Source organism: Pseudochaenichthys georgianus, chromosome 13, assembly GCF_902827115.2.
Source record: "Pseudochaenichthys georgianus chromosome 13, fPseGeo1.2, whole genome shotgun sequence".
Classification (NCBI taxonomy): Eukaryota; Metazoa; Chordata; class Actinopteri; order Perciformes; family Channichthyidae; genus Pseudochaenichthys; species Pseudochaenichthys georgianus.
The window spans coordinates 40,500,608-40,525,129 of record NC_047515.1 but is presented as its reverse complement, the minus strand read 5'-3'; the positions used below and the strand labels follow the sequence as shown (position 1 = coordinate 40,525,129).

At 42.1% G+C, this 24,522-nt stretch overlaps 1 protein-coding gene across 1 annotated transcript; it reads right to left on the bottom strand.

Annotated features, from left to right (window-relative positions):
* Positions 1 to 377: 377 nt before the first annotated feature.
* Positions 378 to 1,296, bottom strand: LOC117456884 (interferon alpha-inducible protein 27-like protein 2A). The gene is made up of 4 exons (XM_034096737.2): positions 1,193 to 1,296; positions 1,019 to 1,048; positions 716 to 877; positions 378 to 599 (listed from the first exon to the last, which is right to left on the bottom strand). The coding sequence occupies exons 1-4, from the start codon at positions 1,200 to 1,202 to the stop codon at positions 514 to 516; spliced, it is 288 nt and encodes a 95-aa protein (XP_033952628.1). The 5' UTR covers positions 1,203 to 1,296; the 3' UTR covers positions 378 to 513.
* Between the last annotated feature and the right edge of the window lie 23,226 nt (positions 1,297 to 24,522).

Below are 24,522 nucleotides of genomic sequence, written 5' to 3'. Positions count from 1 at the left end.
CGTTCTGCCTTGGCTCCAAAAACCATTACCTCAGTTTTATCTTTGTTTATGAACCACTCTCAGGTCTTCTAGGACTGGTCAGCTTTCTGTCCCCAGAGTCAGAACATGGAGAAGCAGCATTCAGTTATGCCATTTTAAAATGTGTTTCTATTTTAATGTCTTTAATTCTTTGTAAAGCACTTTGAATTGACTTGTGTTGAAAGGTGCGATATAAATACACTTTCATTTCCTCATCATCAGCTAAGTAACATCTTACAGCCCGACTTAACTGTGGCAAGAAAAAATTGCTAATTAAAAAAAAAAAGTTAATAAACCAGTGAACTATTTTAGTCCTTTCTCTTGGACATAACAAAGAATGGAAAGATGCACAGGCGACACAATGAACAAGTATGTTTAATAGAAGACCGATTTATTAAACAAAACATGTTGTATGAGATGACAAAAGTGCTGTCAATTGCACTTTCCTCCTTCATTGGCAAAGTACACATATTCATCCTTTTCCTTCATGATTTCTCAGATAAGGATTGCCGTTATCAATCCAATGGTTGCTCCGACGCCAGCCACACCTGCAGAGGCAACTGCTGGCAGACCGACTGCACCTACAGCAAGGATCAAAGGTTTAATATCAACTATGCAGACACTGACAACTGATATTACCATATTATCATTAGTTTAACCAAAAGATTAAAATGCAGAACATAAAAGTGATCTTTACCTGCTGCCTGCAAACCAGCCACTGCACTTCCGCCTGCCACAGCTCCCGCGTTAGCCACTGCAGCAGCTGACATCCAGGCGGCAGCATAGGAGCCTGCGGTGATCCCGATGGTGGTGAACCCTACAGCGGTCAGAGCAAAAGGAGCAGCGACGACAGCTCCAGCTGCAGAGGAAACGTTGTTAATGCCACTTTGTTTGGCCGCTCCAAAATGAATAGTGAGTCAGAAACAGTAAACTTTAAAATTGGGCTCAATAAAGAGTATCTAATCTAAAGAGTGTTTACAATCAGATGTAAACGTCTTACCTGCTCCACCGACAACTAAAGCTGCAGTTACTGAAACACAAGATGAATATCGAAATCAACATTAACATCGGGCTTAATCGATACCTTTGCTAAAGTAACTATCATTATTATTTTTTGTAATTAAAAATAGAATGTACAAAGTAAAAACTCGATGAAATGTAAAGTGATACTCACACAGCCCCATGACTTGATATAGTGTGTAGTGTATAAGTAAGAACTGATGAGCCTTGAGCTGCACCGGGTTTATATAGCCTGCCTAGCTTTCATTTCCTGAAAAAGACAACTCTGAAGTCAGTTAATCAGTAATGTGTGTAGTGTGTGGGTATGAGCACATGCATCAGTATATAAAGCAAAAACAAACAAACCAAGGTCCAGTAGAGCCAAGCCACCCAAGAGGAGAGAGAGACTGACTGCTCAGGCACCCATACGTGTAGCTGAGCAGTCAACCTAAATCAGGTGTCCGCAATCTCTCCTGATTTGGGGAGTGGCTAACCAGGGACCTGAGTCTAACGGCCCGTCTACACTACAGGCATCGAAAAATGCTTTCAACGCTTCGCCCATTCATTTGAATGGGGTGACGTAGAAGATTTGTAAACTTCGCCGAACTGCATTGTGGGGAGCATGGCATGGCTTTGCAAGCATCACGAGCATCTATCAGCCAATCAAATCCCGCGTATGCAAATCTGACAGTACAAGCGCTAGCCAATCAAACCACGTGTATGCTGGGAGAGACTACGCAGGTCATTTCCTCATATTCAAAAAAAGGGAGCGGTAGTGAATCACCCGGTGCTGTATCATCAGTCTTTGTTCATCTACCGGGATACAAACCGGAGGAGCGAGGCATGGAGGGAGGTGGCAGAGACAGTGGGTGGAACTGGTAGGTTTTCGCCTGTTTGGGGATTTTACATCCAGTTTACTTCGTTTTAACATTGTTATTGCTTTGTATGCCGGGGGCGGGCGGGAGATTCCTGATTGATTGTTGGTTGCCTTGGGCGCGAGAAATCGCCAAGCCTCAGACACGCCCAGCTTCAAGATTGTTTTATGCCTGTAGTGTAGACGGGCCGTAAGGCCTAGGGGCCGTCACACCTCCCCCCTTAAGAATGAGGTATCACCTCAGACCCTGAAACAAAACAAGAACATTAGACACAACATTTTCTTCCAATTCATAAATCCAAGTAGCACGTTTAAGAGCACATCAAAACGGCATTATAAGCCTATCAAAAGTGATACTAGGCAAAGAAGGAACTATGACAAAAGGTACATGAGGTGACTACCGAAATGTGCACAAAACCCGCAATCGTTGCAGCCTACCCCCAGGAAAAGCAACTACTGCTGCTTAGTGGACGAAACCGGGAATGCCTGTACGCCTCAAACTTCAAGAAGAATGGGACGAAGCGCCGCTTGCCTGCCCCATCTTACCCAAAGAGGTTACTGTAGCTCTCTTTCACATACTTCCGTGGGTTACAAATGTTGCACTCTGACCTTCTAGCCCGATTGACATGTTTTGCACTTCCAATCATTTACACTGAAGAGACCCCTGCTCCTCCCAGCCAGAGTTTTACCACTATCTGTTCCTCCAGCTTTCATCATCTGTGCCCTCATGGGTTTCTTCCTGCCACATCTGTAACAACTGCTTCTTCTAGCAAAGTTCATCATTCTTCTTCAAGTTTGTATCTTGTTGGTCGAACGCACTTATTGTAAGTCGCTTTGGATAAAGGTGACGGCTAAATGCAATGTAATGTAATCATTCCACACTTATCCGGACAAAACCAGTCCTCGCCTCGAACTTGAAAACTCTTTCCTGCAATGTTTATTTTGTTACCCCTGAATGGCTTTGCCTGATCTGGCCAAACACGACCACCTGCCAGGTCATTTCCCAAAATGATGTCCACTCGAGTCACGGGCAACTCTGGACGAACACCAACCTCCACTTCTCTCTGGACCCAATCACAGGACAGAAACAGTTTATGCTCAGGCTCACCTAACCCTAACCCTGTGACCAATCCCTCTGACTGGAACACAGCGCCCCATGTCTGAATCTGGAGAAAAAGGCAAGATGGCCTCCCTCACAAAAGAAAGGCAAGATGGCCTCCCTCACAAAAGAAAGGCAAGATGGCCTCCCTCACAAAAGAAAGGCAAGATGGCCTCCCTCACAAAAGAAAGGCAAGATGGCCTTCCTCACAAAAGAAAGGCAAGATGGCCTCCCTCACAAAAGAAAGGCAAGATGGACTCCCTCACAAAAGAAAGGCAAGATGGCCTCCCTCACCAAAGTATTCAAAGCTCCCGAGTCCCTCAAAATCCTGACTTGAACTTCCTTGTCACTTCCAACTAGGGTTACAAAACCGTCAGACATAAACGAAGCACTCAACCTCTGAGATATCAATTGCTTTTCCCCTCTAGCAAAGGACATTCTCGTTTCCAATGACCCTGTTGATGGATATAATGACACACATGTGCATTGCTAGTGCCATTAGGATGCTGTGCAACCTTTGGGGACAAAGATCCTGCTTTCTGAGATTCATTCCTTTCATAGCGCTCACCAAAGATGCGCCTGTGCGTCAACACATGGCTTTTAATACTAGTTGAGCATTACATTTTTATATTTGTATGTGTTTTTTATTTATTTATTTTTTATATGTTTCTAGTTATTGTGCTTTTTATTATGTTTTTAAATATTGTTTTTATTATCGTACTCCCATTGGGTTATTCACTATTGTAGTTACTGCCTGCCCTGTACAGCACTTTGGTCAGCCGAAGGTTGTTTTAAATGTGCTATATAAATAAATAAAGATTGAGATTGAGATTGAACACATACTCATTAGCCAGTACTGCTGCCTCCCTAGGACATGTGACTTTATGTTCATTAATATAGGTTGCAATGTTCTCAGGGACCGACTGTTTCAACTGCTCCAGAATGATCACATAACTGATCCAATATTTTTACACATGTGTTTTGTTACCACTCTTTCGCCTGTCTCTAAAACGTTGGCGGTATGCTTCAGGCACCAACTCATAAGCCTTCAAAACAGACGATTTCACCGTATCGTACTCTCTACAGGCGTCGGAAGATAAAGCGGAGTCGGCTTCTTGTGCTTTACCTGTAAACACACACTGCAACATTAACGTTCGTTCTGTCCTCATCAGGCCAGCCCCTTGAGTCAGCAACACGCTCAATCAGACAAAAAAAGTGTCTATATCATTTTCATTAAACTTTGGCAACAACAGTAAATGACTTGCAACATCAAAGCATGAACTTACAAGTTCCTCATTCAAAGCCGATGCAGACCTTCTACCTGCCCTAATCAAAGCCGATGCAGACCTTCTACCTGCGCTAATCAAAGCCGATGCAGACCTTCTACCTGCCCCAATCAAAGCCGATGCAGACCTTCTACCTGCCCTAATCAAAGCCGATGCAGATCTTCTACCTGCCCTGATCAAAGCCGATGCAGACCTTCTACCTGCCCCGATCAAAGCCGATGCAGACCTTCTACCTGCGCTAATCAAAGCCGATGCAGACCTTCTACCTGCCCCAATCAAAGCCGATGCAGACCTTCTACCTGCCCCAATCAAAGCCGATGCAGACCTTCTACCTGCCCCAATCAAAGCCGATGCAGACCTTCTACCTGCCCCAATCAAAGCCGATGCAGACCTTCTACCTGCCCCAATCAAAGCCGATGCAGACCTTCTACCTGCCCCAATCAAAGCCGATGCAGACCTTCTACCTGCCCCAATCAAAGCCGATGCAGACCTTCTACCTGCGCCAATCAAAGCCGATGCAGACCTTCTACCTGCCCCAATCAAAGCCGATGCAGACCTTCTACCTGCCCTAATCAAAGCCGATGCAGACCTTCTACCTGCCCTAATCAAAGCCGATGCAGACCTTCTACCTGCCCCAATCAAAGCCGATGCAGACCTTCTACCTGCCCCAATCAAAGCCGATGCAGATCTTCTACCTGCCCCAATCAAAGCCGATGCAGACCTTCTACCTGCCCTAATCAAAGCCGATGCAGACATTCTACCTGCCCCAATCAAAGCCGATGCAGACCTTCTACCTGCCCTAATCAAAGCCGATGCAGACCTTCTACCTGCCCTAATCAAAGCCGATGCAGACATTCTACCTGCCCCAATCAAAGCCGATGCAGACCTTCTACCTGCCCTAATCAAAGCCGATGCAGACCTTCTACCTGCGCTAATCAAAGCCGATGCAGACCTTCTACCTGCGCTAATCAAAACCAATGCAGACCTTCTACCTGCCCTGATCAAAGCCAATGCAGACCTTCTACCTGCCCTAATCAAAGCAGATGCAGACCTTCTACCTGCCCCAATCAAAGCCGATGCAGACCTTCTACCTGCCCCAATCAAAGCCGATGCAGACCTTCTACCTGCCCTGATCAAAGCCGATTGTTGCAGTTCCAAATCCAGTCTCATTTGATTTGTTCCACCTCTTTTTCAAGAATCAACAAATGTTAAGCCAGACACAGACTTAGTGACCATGCTCTTACCTCCCCTGTCCATCAGTAGCGCACAGTCTAGCAAATGAGCCTTGATAACACTTTTCAGGCTTTCCTTTGTTTGGAATCAACAGAGTACTAATGAGCAATCTTCACCAACTGCTCCTTTGCTCCAACAACTCATCCGAGGGACACTGAACAAAATCTTCCACAATGTTAGCCATATCAAACCGCAAACATCTAGCAACCTAGATAACCACATTGAGGTAACATACACCAAACCTTTACACTATGCAACAACAACTGGTGACTCCCCATGCTCAACTAACTCATTACAGTATGTCCCTTATCTGACTAAACTCGTACCTAGTCTTCGTGCAGATACCTATGGCGGGTATTTATTCACTGAAACCCAGTGGTACTGGAAGGCAACTGTATGTTGCACATCACCCCCATCCTCATCCAACTTCACTGGCTCCCTGTTCAGCACCGGATTGACTACAAAAACCTTCTGCTTACAGACAAAGCCCTCAACAACCTCACCCCCACCTATCTCTCAAACCTCCTCCAGGAATACACCCCCCCCCGCTCCCTGCGCTCATCCTCAGCCGGACTGCTGACTGTCCCCACCTCCCGCCTTAGCACCATGGGAGCCAGGGCTTTTAGCTGCACCGCGCCCAGGCTCTGGAACTCTCTGCCTCCACACATCAAACAGTCTGACTCCATCACGACATTCTTTTAAACTGGCCTCCTCACTCTAAGACACATTCAACCTGCTATCACAGATCCCCCTCTCACTCCGTCACTCCACTCTCTTGTCTTGCCTGTTTTATGCTTTATGCTGCTGTATTGCCTTGTCGGTTCGATTAATTTGTGTTCCGTTTTTGTTTTAGCTGTTTTAACTTTTAAATGCACTGTAAGGCAACCTTGGGTGTCCTGAAAGGCGCCTCGAAATAAAATGTATTATTATACACAGCGACCCCACAAGAAACCATGGACCTGATCCCGAGACAACTGCTCTGGCCACTTTCTCTGTCACACTAAACCCAACCTCCCACAGCAGACCCTCTATTAGAACCTGCTGCTTGGCCTCCCAGAGGAGAACACCGGTCACATGCCACACCAAACATTTGAGCATATTTACCTCAAAGAAAACCGGCCTAAACTAGATTATTATAAAGCTCTCCAAAACAACTACTTCCATGTGTGATACTCCAACCTAAATTACGACAGAAAATTCATACCAACAAAATGTATGTCAGAATTTGACTTTTGACTTTAGACGAGCCCCCATGTCACGCCCTGGCTCAAGGACGGACAAAGGAAGGAGACCACACTTGATTCATCCAATTGAAGTGCATTTATTTAAAGAAACTAAGTTAACTTTGAAGTCAGTTAATCAGTAATGTGTGTAGTGTGAACATGCATCAGTATATAAAGAAAGAACAAACAAAACAAGGTCCAGTAGAGCCAAGCAACCCAAGAGGAGAGAGAGCCTGCTCAGGCACCCATACTTGTAGCTGAGCAGTCAACCCAAATCAGGTGTCCGCAATCTCTCCTGATTGGGGAGTGGCTAACCAGGGACCTGAGTCTAAGGCCTAGGGGCCGTCACACCTCCCATTTGACATTCCTGCCCTCCCCAATAAACACGTTTTATTTTATTTATAAAATTAAAAAATATTTTCATTGTTTTAACTATAAATAAACTGTGAACTTTAAGGCTACGATGTATGTGATGTCAGATAGTAATATAAGAGTAATACATAAAAAACAGGTATGAAATACTATATAACAGTAAAACAAGAATACAGTTTAAAAGGGGAGTGATTTGTGAAATATCCATAAAGTAAAAGTCAATATGTTTACAGTTGTGTTTCATCTGGGTGAGAGATGTATCCAGGTCTCTTCATGTTGCTCTCAAAGTGCACCAGATTGATGCTTTTAACTTCAATATTAAAATAAAAAATCTTCCCGGGGGAGCATGCCCCCTGACCCCCCTAGAGGAGATTAGGTCCCCCCCCAACTTAAAGAAAGTAGCACTTTACCCCTGCTTACACCTATATGCCGTGAGCTGATTATCGAGCCTTCATTGTAACAGTCGCGGGTACACTGTGTATTTGTGTGGGGAGTGTTGCAATAGAACATTCCACTGTAGCACCGGTACCTTAATGGGAAACCCTAAATGTTTGAGCACCCTCTATGAAACGCCAAGCTACCCCACAGCACCCCCAAAACAAAATCTCGGCCCGCGGCACATGGCGGTTTTGTGTGCCCTCCCATGAAAATCATATAGATTTGTTCTGACGCCGGGTCTGGTCCTATATGGCCTCCTTCAAATGTAGGGACTGGAAGTGACAGTGGTGGGGTAAATCATATGTTTGTATGACTTGGTTTCAGGTGCTACGAGTACCCAATAAAAAGGTCCACTGCGTTTCTTCCAAACAAAATGTGAAACCAAAATGTTGATAACATATTTTCTGTCTGCGACCAGGTAACAGACAGAAGTGCATTGTGAAGCGATGCGTTCAGGGAACCAATCTAAACGAGGCATATACAGATTTCAATCAACAATCGATACTTTATGAAGATAAGTTCAAATTGAATGTTATATATTGCTACTTTGAAGGAGACAATATTAGTATTATGATCTCTACTTTTTAAATCTTCCTGTAATATTTCTTTCTGCATGTTCCCATCATGTTGAAATCGCTTTGAAAGACTTTGTAACTATACTTCATTTAGTGAGGAAGCAAAGGGAGAATATATATGTTATAGCCATCTTAATTTGGTTTCTGGTAAGTCTGTTATCATATCACCTGATGAACTGCCTCATTGAGGCCACTTTATCTCACTGTCATTAATGTTTGAACAAGTGGATGATCATTATTTTGTTGACATTGACCTATTTTCACTGACCTGCCATGAGGTGATTTTAATAAACATTTGTTTCCACATTATATATTTGTAATTGTTTTATAAAGAATGCTAACATAATACCAACATATTTCCTTCACACTAATGCAAACCATTCATTGTAGATATTATAATAAACAATTGATGGGGGTAAAAATCAAGACCTTTCGAGTTAATCAAGATGCACATGGGTACCCGCCGCCCTTTAAGCCTTTTAAACTGTGACTACAAGATTCTAGCCAAGATACTGGCACTCCGTTTGGAGAAGGCGGTTCCATCTATAGTGCATCTAGACCAAGTAGGTTTCATTCCAGGCCGCCAGTCTTCAAATAACATGAGGGTTTTTCAGATTATCCTAGAAGCAAGCTCCAGCAATTTACCAATGATTGCAGCATCACTAGATGCTGAGAAAGCTTCGGACCAAATAGAATGGGCATATCTATTTTACACGCTCAAAAAATGTGGCTTTGGGCCCAAGTTGATTAGCTGGGTAAAGGCTTTGTATAGCGCTCCCTTCTCTTCTGTTAGAACTAATGCATTAATCTCAAAACCTTTCCCCTACACCGTGGCGTGAGGCAAGGGTGTCCAGTTGGTCCCCTACTTTTTATTATGGCACGAGAACCTGTGCAATTCGCTCTAATGGTGACATACATGGTGTGAACATTCATGGACACGACTTCAAATTAAATATGTACGCTGACGATATACTTCTTACTTTGAGCAAGCCAGCACTCTCTATACCCGCAGTTCTTGATATGATACATTTATTTGGCAGCTTCTCTGGATATAAGATAAATTGGAACAAGAGTGAAGCAATCCCACTTAACTCATATAAGCATATAAGCACAACCTAATGAACACCCCCTTTATTAGGAAAACAAATGGAATGAGGTATTTTGGAATTAACATCGTCTCTCCTATCTCCAAGATCTTTAGCCTTAAAGGAATGGTATGCTCATGACACTCATTTTTAAATAATTATCATCCGATAAAACAGACCAGTCTCTGCCAGTCTCTCTTTCTTTTTTTTTAATCCGATGACATTATCAGTGATTTTAAGCTGATTATATACCGAAATAACATCAACACTGTGGGCGCCGCCATTTTCCGGACGTGACGTAATCCATGCGTTTGGTTTTCGAAGACACGTTGATCTCCATGTTATTTACTGTAGTTTCTCTCTTCAAATATGCCTCACTGTATCGCGAAATATTGCCACAATTCTGATAGGAACAATCCACGGAATGCTCGGTTCCATCTGTTGCCAAAAGGTAAGCATAAGAAGTACATTCGGAGGCAGTGGCTAGCGAAATGTGGCTTCACAGGCTCATGTATGCTCATGTATGCAGCGAACATTTCAAATTTCCGGACGCCTACTCTGAGAGTATGATCAAACATAACATGGGATTTAAAGAACAACCATTACTCAATGGAGATGCAGTACCATCGGTCTTTCTGGTGTCATCACCGACCAGGACACCAGTTCGGCCAGTTGAGAAATCGCCCTCTGCAAGTGTGAAGCGACGGAGGAGCAGAAGTAGTGCTCGGAGTAAGAATAAGGTATGTTATAGCGCATTTCCATTGCAGCGGCTAGCCCCGTTTTAACGTCCTTTAGCGTCCAGGCCAGGACAGTTTTTGGTGGCCTTTCCATATAGCGTAGTACCGGCTAGTGTGTATTTTACCCCAGTTTTTTCCGGCCCCATAAAATCGTGATTCTATGGCCAGGGACAACGAAGCTGAGTATGCTAAACTAGAGAGGGAATCGCTAGCAAGGGTGGTACTACATGCATACATATAGTATCTTATATCATCTTCCCATTATACACACATGCATTTCCAAACATCTGGACTACCTATGTTGCAAATGTATTATCTTTTCAATTTACACACGGCATCTATTGCACGTCTGTCCGTCCTGGGAGAGGGATCCCTCCTCTGCTGCTCTCCCTGAGGTTTCTCCCATGTTCCCTTTAAACTGTGGGTTTTCTTCAGAAGTTTTTCCTTGTACGATGTGAGGGTCTAAGGACAGTGGGTGTCGTATTGTCATACTGATATGTATGGCTGAATTCCCCCATCCAATCTCTTCACATTGGTCAAAACTTGTTCCTCTGCTGACGAGTCCGAACTGAAATACTCCACAATGTTTCCGTGTTGACAAAGTGAACGCATGGATGACGTCACGACCATCACGTGACTACTGAAAATGGCAAACATGGCGGCGGCCAGACGGAATATACATACCGGGGAATATCACTGATTTCTTCAGGGTATGGTTTAAACATAACGTTTCACTAAATACTGAAGTTTTGATTAATTATCTAATGAGTGGACCATTCCTTTAACAACCTCTGCAATTTCCAAATGGATCAATCAGAATCGAGTATTGAACCTAGCTGTGACATAAACTAAAGTAGTGCAACATGTTTTATTGACTTTAATATTCATGTTGACGATGATAAAAATAGCCTTACTGTTGCATTTAACTCTATATTAGATTCTGTTGGTTTCTGTCAGAGTGTAAATAAACCAACCCACTGTTATAATCACACTCTCGACCTTGTTCTGACTTATGGTATTGAAATTGAGCAACTATTAGTCGAACCGCATAATCCTGCTTTATCCGACCATTTCTTAGTAACTTTTGAAGTACTGTTACTAGACTACAAAGCATTAGTCAAAAGCTCTTGCAGCAGAAACCTATCTGTTAGTGCTATAGCCAAATTTAAGGAAGAGATTCCACCAATACTTAACTCGATAGCATGTAAGGGAGGAAACTTATACAAAATGTACACCACCCCAAATTGATCATGTTGTTGATAGTGCTATAGATGCGCTGCGAATAAAATTAGATTCTGTTGCTCCTTTGAAAAAGAAGAAAATAAAACAACATAGATTAGCTCCATGGCATAATGCCGAAACCCGCAAAATAAAGCAAAAGTCTAGACAACTTGAAAGGATATGGCGTTCCACTAAACTTGAAGAATCTCGTTTAATTTGGCATATTACTCTCAATGAATATAAGAAAGCACTGCGTAAAGCGAGAGCAGCCTACTACTCTTCATTAATAGATGAGAATAAGAATAATGCAAGATTTCTTTTCAGCACTGTAGCCAGGCTGACAGAGAGCCACAGCTCGATTGAGCCTTCTATTCCCTTAGCACTCAGTAGTAATGATTTTATGTGCTTTTTTAACGATAAAATTGTTACTCTTAGAAACAAAATTAATGACCTCTTGCCTTCGACCAGTATAGTGTTATCAACAGCTCCCGGAATCGTAAGTTCTAATATTACACTAGATAGTAAACTAGAATGCTTTTCAGCCATTAACCTTGAACAATTACATTCAATGATTCTCTCTTCTAAACCATCAACGTGTATGTTAGACCCAATTCCAACTAAGCTGTTGAAGGAAGTTTTTCCATTAATTAGCACTTCTTTATTAAATATTATGAATATGTCTTTATTATCAGGCTATGTTCCACAATCATTCAAAGTAGCAGTGATAAAACCGCTTCTTAAAAAGCACAACCTCGATCCAGAGGTTTTAGCCAACTATAGACCTATTTCTAATCTTCCGTTCCTCTCAAAAATTCTTGAGAAAGCGGTCGCAAAACAGTTGTGTGATTACTTAAAAAACAATGATTTATTTGAAGATTTTCAGTCTGGCTTTAGAACACATCATAGCACAGAGACAGCTCTGGTTAAAGTCACAAATGATATTCTAATAGCCTCAGACAAGGGACTTGTCTCTATTCTTGTTTTGCTCGATCTTAGTGCTGCATTTGATACTATCGACCATGATATCCTATTGCAAAGACTAGAGCACTTAGTTGGCATACAGGGAACTGCTTTAGGCTGGTTTAGGTCCTATCTATCTGAACGCTCTCAGTTTGTACGTGTTAACGATGAATCTTCCACGCAAACTAAAGTTAGCCATGGAGTGCCACAGGGCTCAGTGCTCGGACCTATGTTGTTCACATTATATATGCTTCCGTTAGGCAATATTATAAGGAATCATTCTGTAAACTTTCATTGTTATGCGGATGATACTCAACTATATTTATCAATCAAGCCTGATGAAATTAATCATCTAAATAAAATTCAAGACTGCCTTAAGGACTTAAAAACGTGGATGACCTTAAACTTTTTGATGTTAAACACGACCAAAACTGAAGTTATTGTACTTGGCCCGAAGAATCTACGAAACAAATTATCTAAAGACATACTAACTATGGATGGCATTAATTTGGCCTCCAGTGAGACTGTAAGGAATCTTGGTGTTATATTTGATCAGGATTTATCCTTTAACGCCCACATAAAATCAATTTCAAGGACCGCCTACTTCCATCTACGTAACATTGCAAAAATCAGGCATATCTTGCCTCAAAACGATGCAGAGAAACTAGTCCATGCATTTGTTACTTCTAGGCTGGATTATTGTAACTCTTTATTATCAGGGAGTACCAAGAAGTCAATCAAGTCGCTTCAGCTGATTCAAAATGCTGCGGCTCGTGTACTAACCAGAGTTAGGAAAAGGGACCACATTACTCCTGTTCTGGCTGCCTTACACTGGCTCCCTATAGAACACAGGATAGAATTTAAAATTCTTCTTCTCGCCTACAAAGCCCTTAATGGGCAGGCGCCATCTTACCTTAAAGAACTCATTATACCCTACTGTCCTACTAGGGCATTGCGTTCCAAGAATGCAGGGTTGTTGGTTGTTCCTAGAATCTTTAAAAGTACAATGGGAGCCAGAGCCTTTTCTTATCAAGCTCCACATTTGTGGAATCAGCTTCCAGTTTGTGTTCGGGCGGCAGACACCCTATCCGTTTTTAAGAGTGCGCTTAAGACCTTCCTTTTTGATAAAGCTTATAGTTAGGGCTGATTAGATTCAGCCCCTAGTTTTGCTGATATAGGCTTAGTTTGTCGGGGGACATCTTACTTCTTCCTTCTCTCTGTCTATACCCGTGTACACTCATGTTCCGATTAACCCAGCTTCCCCAAATGTCTTTCTTTTTGGTGTCTATATACGCTGGGATCCGGAGTCATGGATGATCCTGCGGTCCTGTGTCCTGGATCGCGAGCGCTGGATCTTGAGTCGTGGCTGTGGTCCTGGATCATAGGTCCTGGATGGATATCCTCGTGGATTCATCTTCCTATTATACACACATGCATTTCCAAACATTTGGACTACCTATGTTGCAAATGTATTATCTTTTCAATTTACACACGGCATCTATTGCACGTCTGTCCGTCCTGGGAGAGGGATCCCTCCTCTGTTGCTCTCCCTGAGGTTTCTCCCATTTTTCCCTTTAAACTGGGTTTTCTTTGGAAGTTTTTCCTTGTACGATGTGAGGGTCTAAGGACAGAGGGTGTCGTATTGTCATACTGATATTCTGTACACACTGTGAAGACCACTGAGACAAATGTAACATTTGTGATATTGGGCTATATAAATAAACATTGATTGATTGATTGATTTATTGTTCACTAAATAACTATACATTCATTTGATTATTGAATAAAGCACAAACCGCTAAGCTGGAGTTACAGAAGACTCAGCTGGAGAAGCAGAAGGCGACAGTCTAAAGCAGGGGTGTCAAACTCAATTTCATCACGGGCCACATTAGCATTATGGTTGCACTCAAAGGGCCGGTTGTAACTATATAAATATATATATAAATATATAATATACATAAAATAATGTATTATATTACATTATTGCCTCTGAATTGGATTATTATTGGATAGGGTAATAACTTCGTAATTAACTACTTATGAAAGCAGAAGTCTAGGGCAAATAATTACAAGTCTCTTCAGTGCGCATGTCACAAAATGAGATGCATTGTGGGACATTCTTGTTCCTAGAATCTTTAAAAGTACAATGGGAGCCAGAGCCTTTTCTTATCAAGCTCCACATTTGTGGAATCAGCTTCCAGTTTGTGTTCGGGCGGCAGACACCCTATCCGTTTTTAAGAGTGCGCTTAAGACCTTCCTTTTTGATAAAGCTTATAGTTAGGGCTGATTAGATTCAGCCCCTAGTTTTGCTGATATAGGCTTAGTTTGTCGGGGGACATCTTACTTCTTCCTTCTCTCTGTCTATACCCGTGTACACTCATGTTCCGATTAACCCAGCTTCCCCAAATGTCTTTCTTTTTGGTGTCTATATACGCTGGGATCCGGAGTCATGGATGATCCTGCGGTCCTGTGTCCTGGATCGCGAGCGCTGGATCTTGAGTCGTGGCTGTGGTCCTGGATCATAGGTCCTGGATGGATATCCTCGTGGATTCATCTTCCTATTATACACACATGCATTTCCAAACATTTGGACTACCTATGTTGCAAATGTATTATCTTTTCAATTTACACACGGCATCTATTGCACGTCTGTCCGTCCTGGGAGAGGGATCCCTCCTCTGTTGCTCTCCCTGAGGTTTCTCCCATTTTTCCCTTTAAACTGGGTTTTCTTTGGAAGTTTTTCCTTGTACGATGTGAGGGTCTAAGGACAGAGGGTGTCGTATTGTCATACTGATATTCTGTACACACTGTGAAGACCACTGAGACAAATGTAACATTTGTGATATTGGGCTATATAAATAAACATTGATTGATTGATTGATTGATTGATTGATTGATTGATTGATTGACATGTAGTTTATGGGCAACGGGCTTCTGTAAATCATCATGTAACCGTATAATAAACGTATTATAATCTTTGCAAGCTCTTGCGGGCCACATACAATGAAGTTGTGGGCCGGATTTGGCCCCCGGGCCTTGAGTTTGACACCCCTGGTCTAAAGCAACAACTTCAAGGTAGTGTGTGGACAAGATCATGGCTCAGACCATTCATAGTGAAAATCATTTATGATAGTGTATCTCTTAAGCAAGGAGAAAAACCTGTGTGAGCAGACAAATATATTATAATATATGTATTTTTTAAACATAAATGTACCATGGGTAAATCTAACCTTGATGAAGATAGTGATGATGAAATATTTGCAACTCTCAAACACTGTTTCTTTCAGACACAAATATGTAATGATGCCACTTGTTTCACAGTACACGCAGCATGTCACAGAAAACCAGGTGCAGGCTCTGAAGAGAGACGGAGAAGGTATACAACTCTAAACTATAAAACATTTCTTTTAACAGTCTTATTCCCAAATATGTGCATATTTCAAAAACACTCGCACTAATCTGGTTTTCAGAAACGTCTACACAAACATTGGGAATGGCTACAACCCAGACACGGGTAACTTATACAATTTAAGAGTTGGTTTTCACTGACCTGCCATGAGGTGATTTTAATAAACATTTTATAATATTCGATAATCCACATTATATTTTTGTAATTGTTTTATTAAAACATACTAAAATAATACCATAAGATTTCCTTCACACTAATGCTCAAAGTGTATTGTAGATATTGTGAGGGAAACTTCTGTGGAGCAATGCAGGAGGAGTCACCGACTCAAAGGAGACACGGGGAGAGCTGGAGCTCTGATGGCAAACACTGATGGGTTTATTCGGAGCTTCGGCCGCGGAGAATTCACAAAACAAGTCCAAGAGTCAGAGGTTCTGACTTCACGGTAGAGTTGCCACGTCAATTCTGAAGAACTCTACCCCAGACCCGTGTGTTTAGCTAGTTCTGAGAGAATAATCAACATCGTGCATAACAAGATAATGAAAACACCTCTATCAGCTGACGCCAACGGGCAGCAGCAGGGAGACACAACACTGAGAGCACAGCAGCCAAGGCTACATGTGCGTGGGCTCAGTCAGGATAGCTTGAACTGATAAACTGGGTCAACGTTATGGGCCTTGGAAAATATTTCCCCAACAGTTAGTACGTTTTAGAGGAGTTTAACCGTGTTTTCACTGATAAGTGAGGTTGGACAGGAATGTTTGTGTAAGCTAGGTCCCCGTTTTGTATTGGAGCGCTGGTGCCTCCATATGACGGAGCGTCCACACTACAGCTTCAAAAAAAGCTTGGAGCCGGAGACGCCGGAGTAGCCAGCGCCAGCCAATCAAATCCCGTTTCGGAAAATCTGACAGCTCAAGCCGTCGCCAATCAAACCGCGTCTAAGCTGGGAGAGATATCCCGCCGTTCATTTCTATATTTCAAAAAAAGTTGGAGGAGAAACTAATTATTGCCGTAGCAAATCACCCGGTTTTGTATGACCAGACCCTCTTCACCTACCGGGATACAAACCGGAGGAACCAGGCATGGAGGGAGGTGGCAGAGACAGTGGGTGAAACTGGTAGGTTTTCGCCTGTTTGGGGAGTTTATATATATATTGCTCCCATAAAATCCCCGTTTTTTTTTGCTTTGTATGTCGGGGGCGGGAGATTCATGTGATTGGTTGTTGGTCGTGTTGCTTGAATAAAATCCCCAAGCTACAGACACGCCCAGCTCCACGCTTTTTTTGAAGCTGTAGTGTGGACGCTCCGTTACAGTATTGAGTGTTAAAGGTGGGGTAGGTAATTTTGGAGAAACCAGCTCGAGTGCGCTAGAATCCAGTTACTTTAGCCGGGCCGGCTCAGATGATTGGTCGTGCTTTCTACAGCGCCATGGCTTCCACAGATGAAATGTTTGTATGTATTGATTGTGAAAGCATTTCATGTATTCATTGCTATCGGGATGTTAAGAGCATTCCATGGAATATAACGAGTGTTTCTGAAGTGAATTACCTACCCCACCTTTAAGCTGTTAAGCTAGAGATGTGTACTTTATTGTGTATTTTGCTAATGCAATATGTTTAAATATGTGTATTTTGCTAACGTAATGTGTTCAATGCACTTTAGTGAATTTATTGCTGTTTATAAAAATGTGTGACAGTTGCAAGTCATGTAGTTGCATATAGTGACACAGAAGAATGATTATAGTGTGTGATTATCAGAAAGTGTTTATGTAAAAAGGGTATATTTTATACTTCAAAGGAAATCTCATGTTAATATGTTTTTGTACAATTTCTGTGAATTGCTAATTTTGTATTTTGATTGTCATGTGATGCAAAACACTTAAGTAAATGTACGCGATGAAACACAATTTTTCACTCTTGTGATTTTCTCCCCATCCGAAAGGAAAGGTGCGTAACATTTCCATAGATCTAGTCTCTTTATTTCCCCCTCAAAGTGCCCCAGATTGATGCATTTAACTCCAAAATAAAGATAACAAATCTTACCGGGGAGCATGCCCCCGGACCACCCTAGAGGATTTGAGGTCCACCCCCACTTACAATATGTTCACATGGATAGGTTCCCAAATACATTTGCACATTTTTTAAATAGTAACCCATGTCCATATGTTTATTATTGGGTAGTAGATTTAAACTATAGGGCTATCACTATGGGCAGCAACGCTGTAAATATTCACAAATAAATCCAACAAAATGGCACAAAAACAACTGGTAGTGGCCTGGCTGGGTGTATAATTCCCCGCCAGGCTTATTGTGCCAGTCCGGCCCTGCTAATCCTCCGTCAGCCTCACAGAACAGCTGTTAGCTACTCCACATCAAACAGGACCAAACGTACTGCAGCAAGGATCTGTGATCTGCCCCAAATACTATCGTCATTTACAGAAAAGAAACGTGGAAGTAGCCCATCATAAAGTCATCCACATGTATGGTCTGTTTCTGTTTTAATGACATCCAGTGCTTTAGAAGAGTAGGCCAACAAAACAAGACATGTGTGCAAGGCAAGTTTATTTATATAACACATTATGCAAAAACAAAATTAAAGGCATTTACAGAAGATATAGTGCAACAGAAACCCATTATAACATGACGTATACATCCATTTGAAAACCAATAAGCCAAGATAAAAACAAGCTTTAATCGAGTAATTGTGATATGAATATTTGATTTAATAGACGGCAGCGGCAAAGAGAAAAGTCTTGATTTAAAATGAGTTCTAGTCGCAGCAGATCTGCAGTTTTCTGGTAGTTGGTTCCAAACACTATCCTAACGCTGATTCTCCGTGTGTAGCAAATAATCTGAAATACATGTCGGCCCTAAACCATTCAGCGCTTCATGAACCAGTAGTATTTTATCTTTGACAGACAGGAAGCCAGCGTGTGTGTATAATATCTTCATTTCCTGTTTCACAGAATCAGATTAGCAAACTTTGCATATGTGGGACTTCTTGCTTTCGCACAGTAAGGCTTCGATTTGTGTGTGTGTGTCCTAGTATTACTATACTTGTGGGGACCTACATCTGTTTACACAGTCACGTGTGGGGACTCGCCACCCTTATGGGGAAACATTGGAGGTCCCCATAAGGGGGAATCATTAATGTTAGGGTGAAGACTTGGTTAGGTTTAGGTTAGGATAAGTCTCCAGGAAATGCATGTAAGTCAATGTAATGTCCCCAGAAGTGATGTGTGTGTGTGTGTGTGTGTGTGTGTGTGTGTGTGTGTGTGTGTGTGTGTGTGTGTGTGTGTGTGTGTGTGTGTGTGTGTGTGTGTGTGTGTGTGTGTGTTATGTTGCAGAGGCCGCAGGAGAATGGAGAGCTGGGAGTCGGTGGATGGGAACCAGGGTAAGACTCTCCCCTGAAATGCTGAATAAAGGCACAGCAAGGGAAAAAAATGTTGTTGGTCATGGTTTATGTTGAACAAAATATATCTGATTCCCACTATTACTGAAGTGTCCTTTTTAGACGGCTATCAACTAACCTACTTTGCATTAAACTGTCTGTCTTCATTGTGAACCAGGTCTCAGCAAGGCCGAGCTGCCCAAGAAGAAACGGGAGGAGATGAGGAAGGAGCTGAGAAACGGGAGGAGATGAGGAAGGAGCTGAGAAACGGGAGGCGATGAGGAAGGAGGTGAGAAACGGGAGGAAGGAGCTGGATGGTAAACGGGCGGAGTGCAAAGCTGCTACTGTAATAAACTCACAGCACCAACCAGCTGATCTTCTAACTGCTGAGTTCTGCTTTCAGTATCGGTTCTGTTCGGACGTCGCCTCTGACATAAAACCAAGCTTACATTTAAAGATAAGAACACTGTGTTTCAGTAAAATAATATTCACTTATGGCCAGGGCCGTATCCAGGATTTCCTAAATACCGAGGTCCAAACATGCTAGGGGGGTTCGGGGATACCCCCCGCGATTTTCATGATCTAGTTAGGTGCTTTTTAAGTCCTGTGGGGGGGTCACAAATTGGATAATATATTGATTTCAAAGCATGTCAGTGGGCTGACAATGTCAGCATCAATTATTTTTGAAAGTGTAATGCATAAGAATCAGTTGATTGTTACTATTAATGATCTGGACATGCAGAAGAGGCTAAAATTATCACAACACATTGTCAACAACATTCATTTTCCATGTCTCTCTCCTTTCCATAACCTGCAGCCTCTCTTCCATCTTCTTGAGTCTCTCTGTCTCCTTCCTGTTCTTTACTCTCTCTGTCCTCTACTCTTTCTCTTTGTTCAATCTCTCCCTCGTTGTTCACTGTTTGCTCCTCCTCACTTGTTGCTCCTGCCAGTGAATTAAAAGCAATTCAGCTATTTTGTTCATTTCACTTGTTTGTTTGCATTCTTTTTTAATTTAAATCTGTCTTGTTTGATTCTCAAAAGAGAACAAAGATGTAAGCAAATTGTGTTTTATACAATTGTATGTTATGACATCATAACTGCAATAGATGTATGTATTAAAATTATGCCTATTGTAAATGAAGACTATTGTTATAGATACATAGATAGATAAATAGATGGGCTTATTAAGCCTACATTATTTTGTGTGACTCCAGTTCCTCCCTGACTTCCATCACTCTCTCTCTCTCTCTCTCTGTCTCTCTCTGCCTGTCCTGTCTCTTCCTTACCAAAGCTGAGCATCGACTGACGTAGTCTTTTCATTATATCTGAGTCAATGTAAAAAGAAAACAATACAATGTTATATCTTCAATGTTTTACTCAAATTGAAATGAAAGAAAAGCATTACAACGTTTGTTAAAAGGTAATCCTTCTGACATTGGATGAACGTAATTAACTTTAGCTCTCTAGCTAGTTTATTCACGCAATTTAAACCAAAGTATAGCCTATAGCTGCAATATAAGTTAGTGTGCATGTTGTCGGACGTCCACTGACTAACGTAGAGCGTTCACACAGGATCTGCTGGTCCTAGATGTCCTGATGAACAGAAACACAAGCAGCTCGCTGGACTCAGATCTCTAGATACCTCATCACTCCTCCGCTGCTCCGATACAGGGCTAGGGAGGTTTGTTGATACATGTCGTCTTCTTCTTTGCTTTAATCGAGGCTACGTATTTATGCAGCGCCCCCATGGTCAGTAAATGGAAGTACTACAAAGAACCCCGTTTAGTGCAATTATTTCACAAGTTTTGTTATGCACAGCTCGGAAAATATTACCGAGGTCCGGACCTCGGTGACCTCAATGGTAGATACGGCCATGCTTATGGCGCGTTTCCACTGCAGGCCTCGCTCGGCCTCGCTCGGTTTGGTTTGGCCTTATTAGGCCCGGCTCACTTTAATGCTGCGCTTCCATTACAGTTTAGGAACTGGGGCAGTTACTATAGTAACGCAGTGTAGGCGGAGCCGTGACGTCATCTTCAATGAGAGCCCCAGAAAAACAACACAGCCGTTAGCTCTTAGCACTCAGAGCTCACAGCTCTTCATATCTGTTCAGAAACTAGACAGAAGTTAAACAAGTACAAACCACAGCCTGCCTGTGTCATGGAGAATACAGTCGCTGGTTTATTTATGTCTGTAGGCCGTTGCTGTGAGTGTGGACGGTCGGAGCATATATAACGTTAGCTTAGCCGAGCTCCATTCAGAAAACACGCATTTTAAAAGGGTTGTTCGCCTGCCGTCTGTCTGCAGACTTGTCAAAGCATTAATTCATGGTGTTTACTAACCGGTATCAGTATGTTGTTACGTCGGCATCATTTTGAAACGTGTATTACAATTAAATCACGGTAAAATATGTTCATCTTGTTGTAGTTGTAGCCCCCTTGCCAGCGATTCTCTCTCTAGTTTAGCATACTCAGCCCGACTCAGCCTGGGTGTTCCTGGCCCTAGAACCACGATTTAGTCGGGCCAGAAAAAAGGTGAAAAAGTAGCCCCGGGCCAAAACTAGGCCAAGTGGAACCGCAACGAAAAACGGGCCCCGCACGGCTCGGCACGCTTAAAGCGAGCTACCCGCTGCAGTGGAAACGCGCCAAAAGTGTACTGTTATGTCGGTCGAGGCTCTGTTATCGTGATGCCGCGTGTTTTAAAGCTCTACACAGTGTAGTTTGTATGTTTTGCGGCTTTCGGCTGCCTCGCTGTGTCGTGGCTTATTTAGTTTGCCAAAATGTAAAAACGAAACAGAATGACCCCCTCTTTTATCCTCTATGTATTCCTCTTTCTTATTACAGTGACATTTAAATGATTTCTGTTCAAGCGTTAGCATCTAAAAAGACAGTGGGGGGGGGAACACACACTTTCTGTCATGACAAATACTTGTTGGGATATTTTGAACTATGAAAACTATGACAGTATAAAACAACAGTTGCTCAATCATTTGACCTTTATGAATGTTATATTATTAACCTTAACAGATGTGTTGAACATTATAATCGTTTTGGAGGCTGTAGCGTATGGTGCTGTTGAAGTGAATGGCCTACTGACAAATGTTTGTATTATGTGTCACTGGGTGTGGGCTCCACAACGACTTTCAGTATAATGTCATTAACAGTGTTTATGTATGCACCACAAACACCAAGGATATCAATTACTGGTATGTGTAAACCTACTTGGCAATAAACCTGTTTCTGGTTCTGATACAGTTCAACTGAAACTCAAATTACAGCCTCCAGTTTCAAAAATGATGAACAACTGAAAAAGAAGATGCCTCTTTTAAAAGCTTCCTATTTTTTAAAATGATAACCTTCACAAAGATAGGATTTTACCATAAGACTTATGGTAAATATTGTTTGTGACTGTAGTTGTAGCTTGGTCAGGTGTGAATATTAATGTATATATTATTTAATGTCACACATTATTGATATGTTACATTATGCAGCATTAAATTCATCATTTCATTCATCATGAAATGTGAGTATATGTTAATAATAATGCGTTATGCTATGCAAGTGCTGTATTGTAGTGAAGTACATTTATTTACTCAAAAATATTGTACTTAAAGGTGGGGTATGTAATTTATTTCAGAAACACTTGTTGTTATATTCCATGGAATGCTCTTAACATCCCGATAGCAATGAATACATTAAATGCTTTGACGATAAATACATACAAACAATTCATCTGTGGAAGCTGTAGCGCTGTAAAAAGCACGACCAATCATCTGAGCCGGCCCGGCTAAAGTAACTGGATGGCCTACCTGCCTGTCAGCCTTCCATCTGGGCACACACTTATCTCGTGCCCTCATTGGTCATGTGCGCGTCCGTGTGTTGGAGGAGGGGCTCTGTGAGGAAGTCTGAAGGAAGAGGCAGATTTTTTTCGGCTGCATATTTTCAAATTCTAGCGCACTCGGGCTGGTTTCTCCAAAATTACATACCCCACCGTTAAGTATGATTTTGGGACACTTTACATAAGTATTTTTATTTTATTTGGAAACCAATATTGTACTAGTTACTTAAATGTTTTTGATTATTTATAATTGATACATTTTCACTAAAGGGAGAATGAAGCATTTTTACTAAAGCTTACTAATTTGTCCTACAGGTGCTGCAAGTAACCTACGAAAACAAAGCAGTGGAAACCAGGTGAAACAATGGCGGGGGTAAATAAATAATCACTTAATCAGAAAATATATAATCAAACCATAGTGGGTTTTTTAAAATGTGCTTTGTGTTCTCTTATGCAATGATGTGTCATTATGGCAGGGATCACCAACTACATTTGTCCAAGGGCCGAAATGTAACCAATAGACACTATCGCGGGCCAGCGATTTTTATATAGCTCAGAATTTTATAAATAGTATTCAGATTACTTTTGGAATACTTTCTTTTTCCATAACAGATGGGTATGTTTTGGTGAACAGGAGACACTTATTTTACTGTTTTCATGGCTTATCAAGAACTCATTCTGGACAGCTCCCTCTCATCTGCACCACACATAAAAAACATCACCCGGACTGCATTCTTTGTACTGTCTTAAAACCTTTCCTTGGAATATGTTATGAATGGTAAGGTGTCCTTGGGTGCTTTGAAAGGTGCCCCTAAATAGAATGAATTATCATTATTATTTATTATCTGAAACGATGTAATAACTTTTAAAACTTGTTCCAGTCACTTGCCCCATGCATTCAGCAGCAGCAGGCCATTCACTTTGATTTCATCCCGTTATGAAATGTCATCATTTCGACAATAAAGAAATGCTACATAAACGTTATCTTGCACATTTTATTTAACCATCTCCGTTTCTAACTTTCAATATATTTTAAAAGAGATCTCTCTCTCTCATCTGCGTGCGGGGGCGGGGCCTCACAGACACGCTGCATCTCTCTCTCGCTCACAGACATGCTGCAGCGCCGTGCAGTGTGCACACAGTTCTGCCGGTAATGAATATTACATTTTGTGAGGAAACTTTTCCACCAATAATTCCAATAAGTATTCCAAAATGTATTCACTTCAGGTTTACGAAAGTAACTGTAATCAGATTACTCGTTTTTCAAATGTAACGCCAGCTGAATACAGTTAGCTTACTTGACTTTTGTATTCTGATTACGTAACGCCGTTATGTATTCCGTTACAACCCAACCCTGCTTCTAGGCTACTGTCCCGCAGCTCCAGCCTCTCTGTTGGACTCTGTCGCAGCGGGGCTACTGCTGTGGTGCGGAGCGCATTAACCAGACTCTTCACAACGAAGGATCACTTCTTCTTCAGGAGAGGGAAGGTTTCGCAGTACGCAGTCTACTGTCCCGCAGCTGCTGCCTCTCTGTTGGACTCCGGTACTGCACCTTACTCACGAGACGTTGTAAACAAAGAAATGGGTGGGGCGCGAACGCAGTAACCACTCCGCCAACGCCACAGTCACCCCCGTCGTGCGGGCCGGATGAGAATGTCTGGCGGGCCAGATGTGGCCCGCAGGCCGCCAGTTGGTGGTCACTGGTGTATAGTGTGTGTCAAAAGAGCTGTATATTTTTAGCCCAATACAAGTCTTATCTGATCTTAGTTTAGC

What these genes read in the sequence shown, in the direction of transcription:
- LOC117456884 (XM_034096737.2), bottom strand. An exon ending in TTTAGTTGTCGGTGGAGCAG is followed by an intron (nt 878 to 1,018) that starts GTAAGACGTTTA and finishes TTTCCTCTGCAG; the next exon opens with CTGGAGCTGTCGTCGCTGCT. An exon ending in GGCTGGTTTGCAGGCAGCAG is followed by an intron (nt 600 to 715) that starts GTAAAGATCACT and finishes TCCTTGCTGTAG; the next exon opens with GTGCAGTCGGTCTGCCAGCA.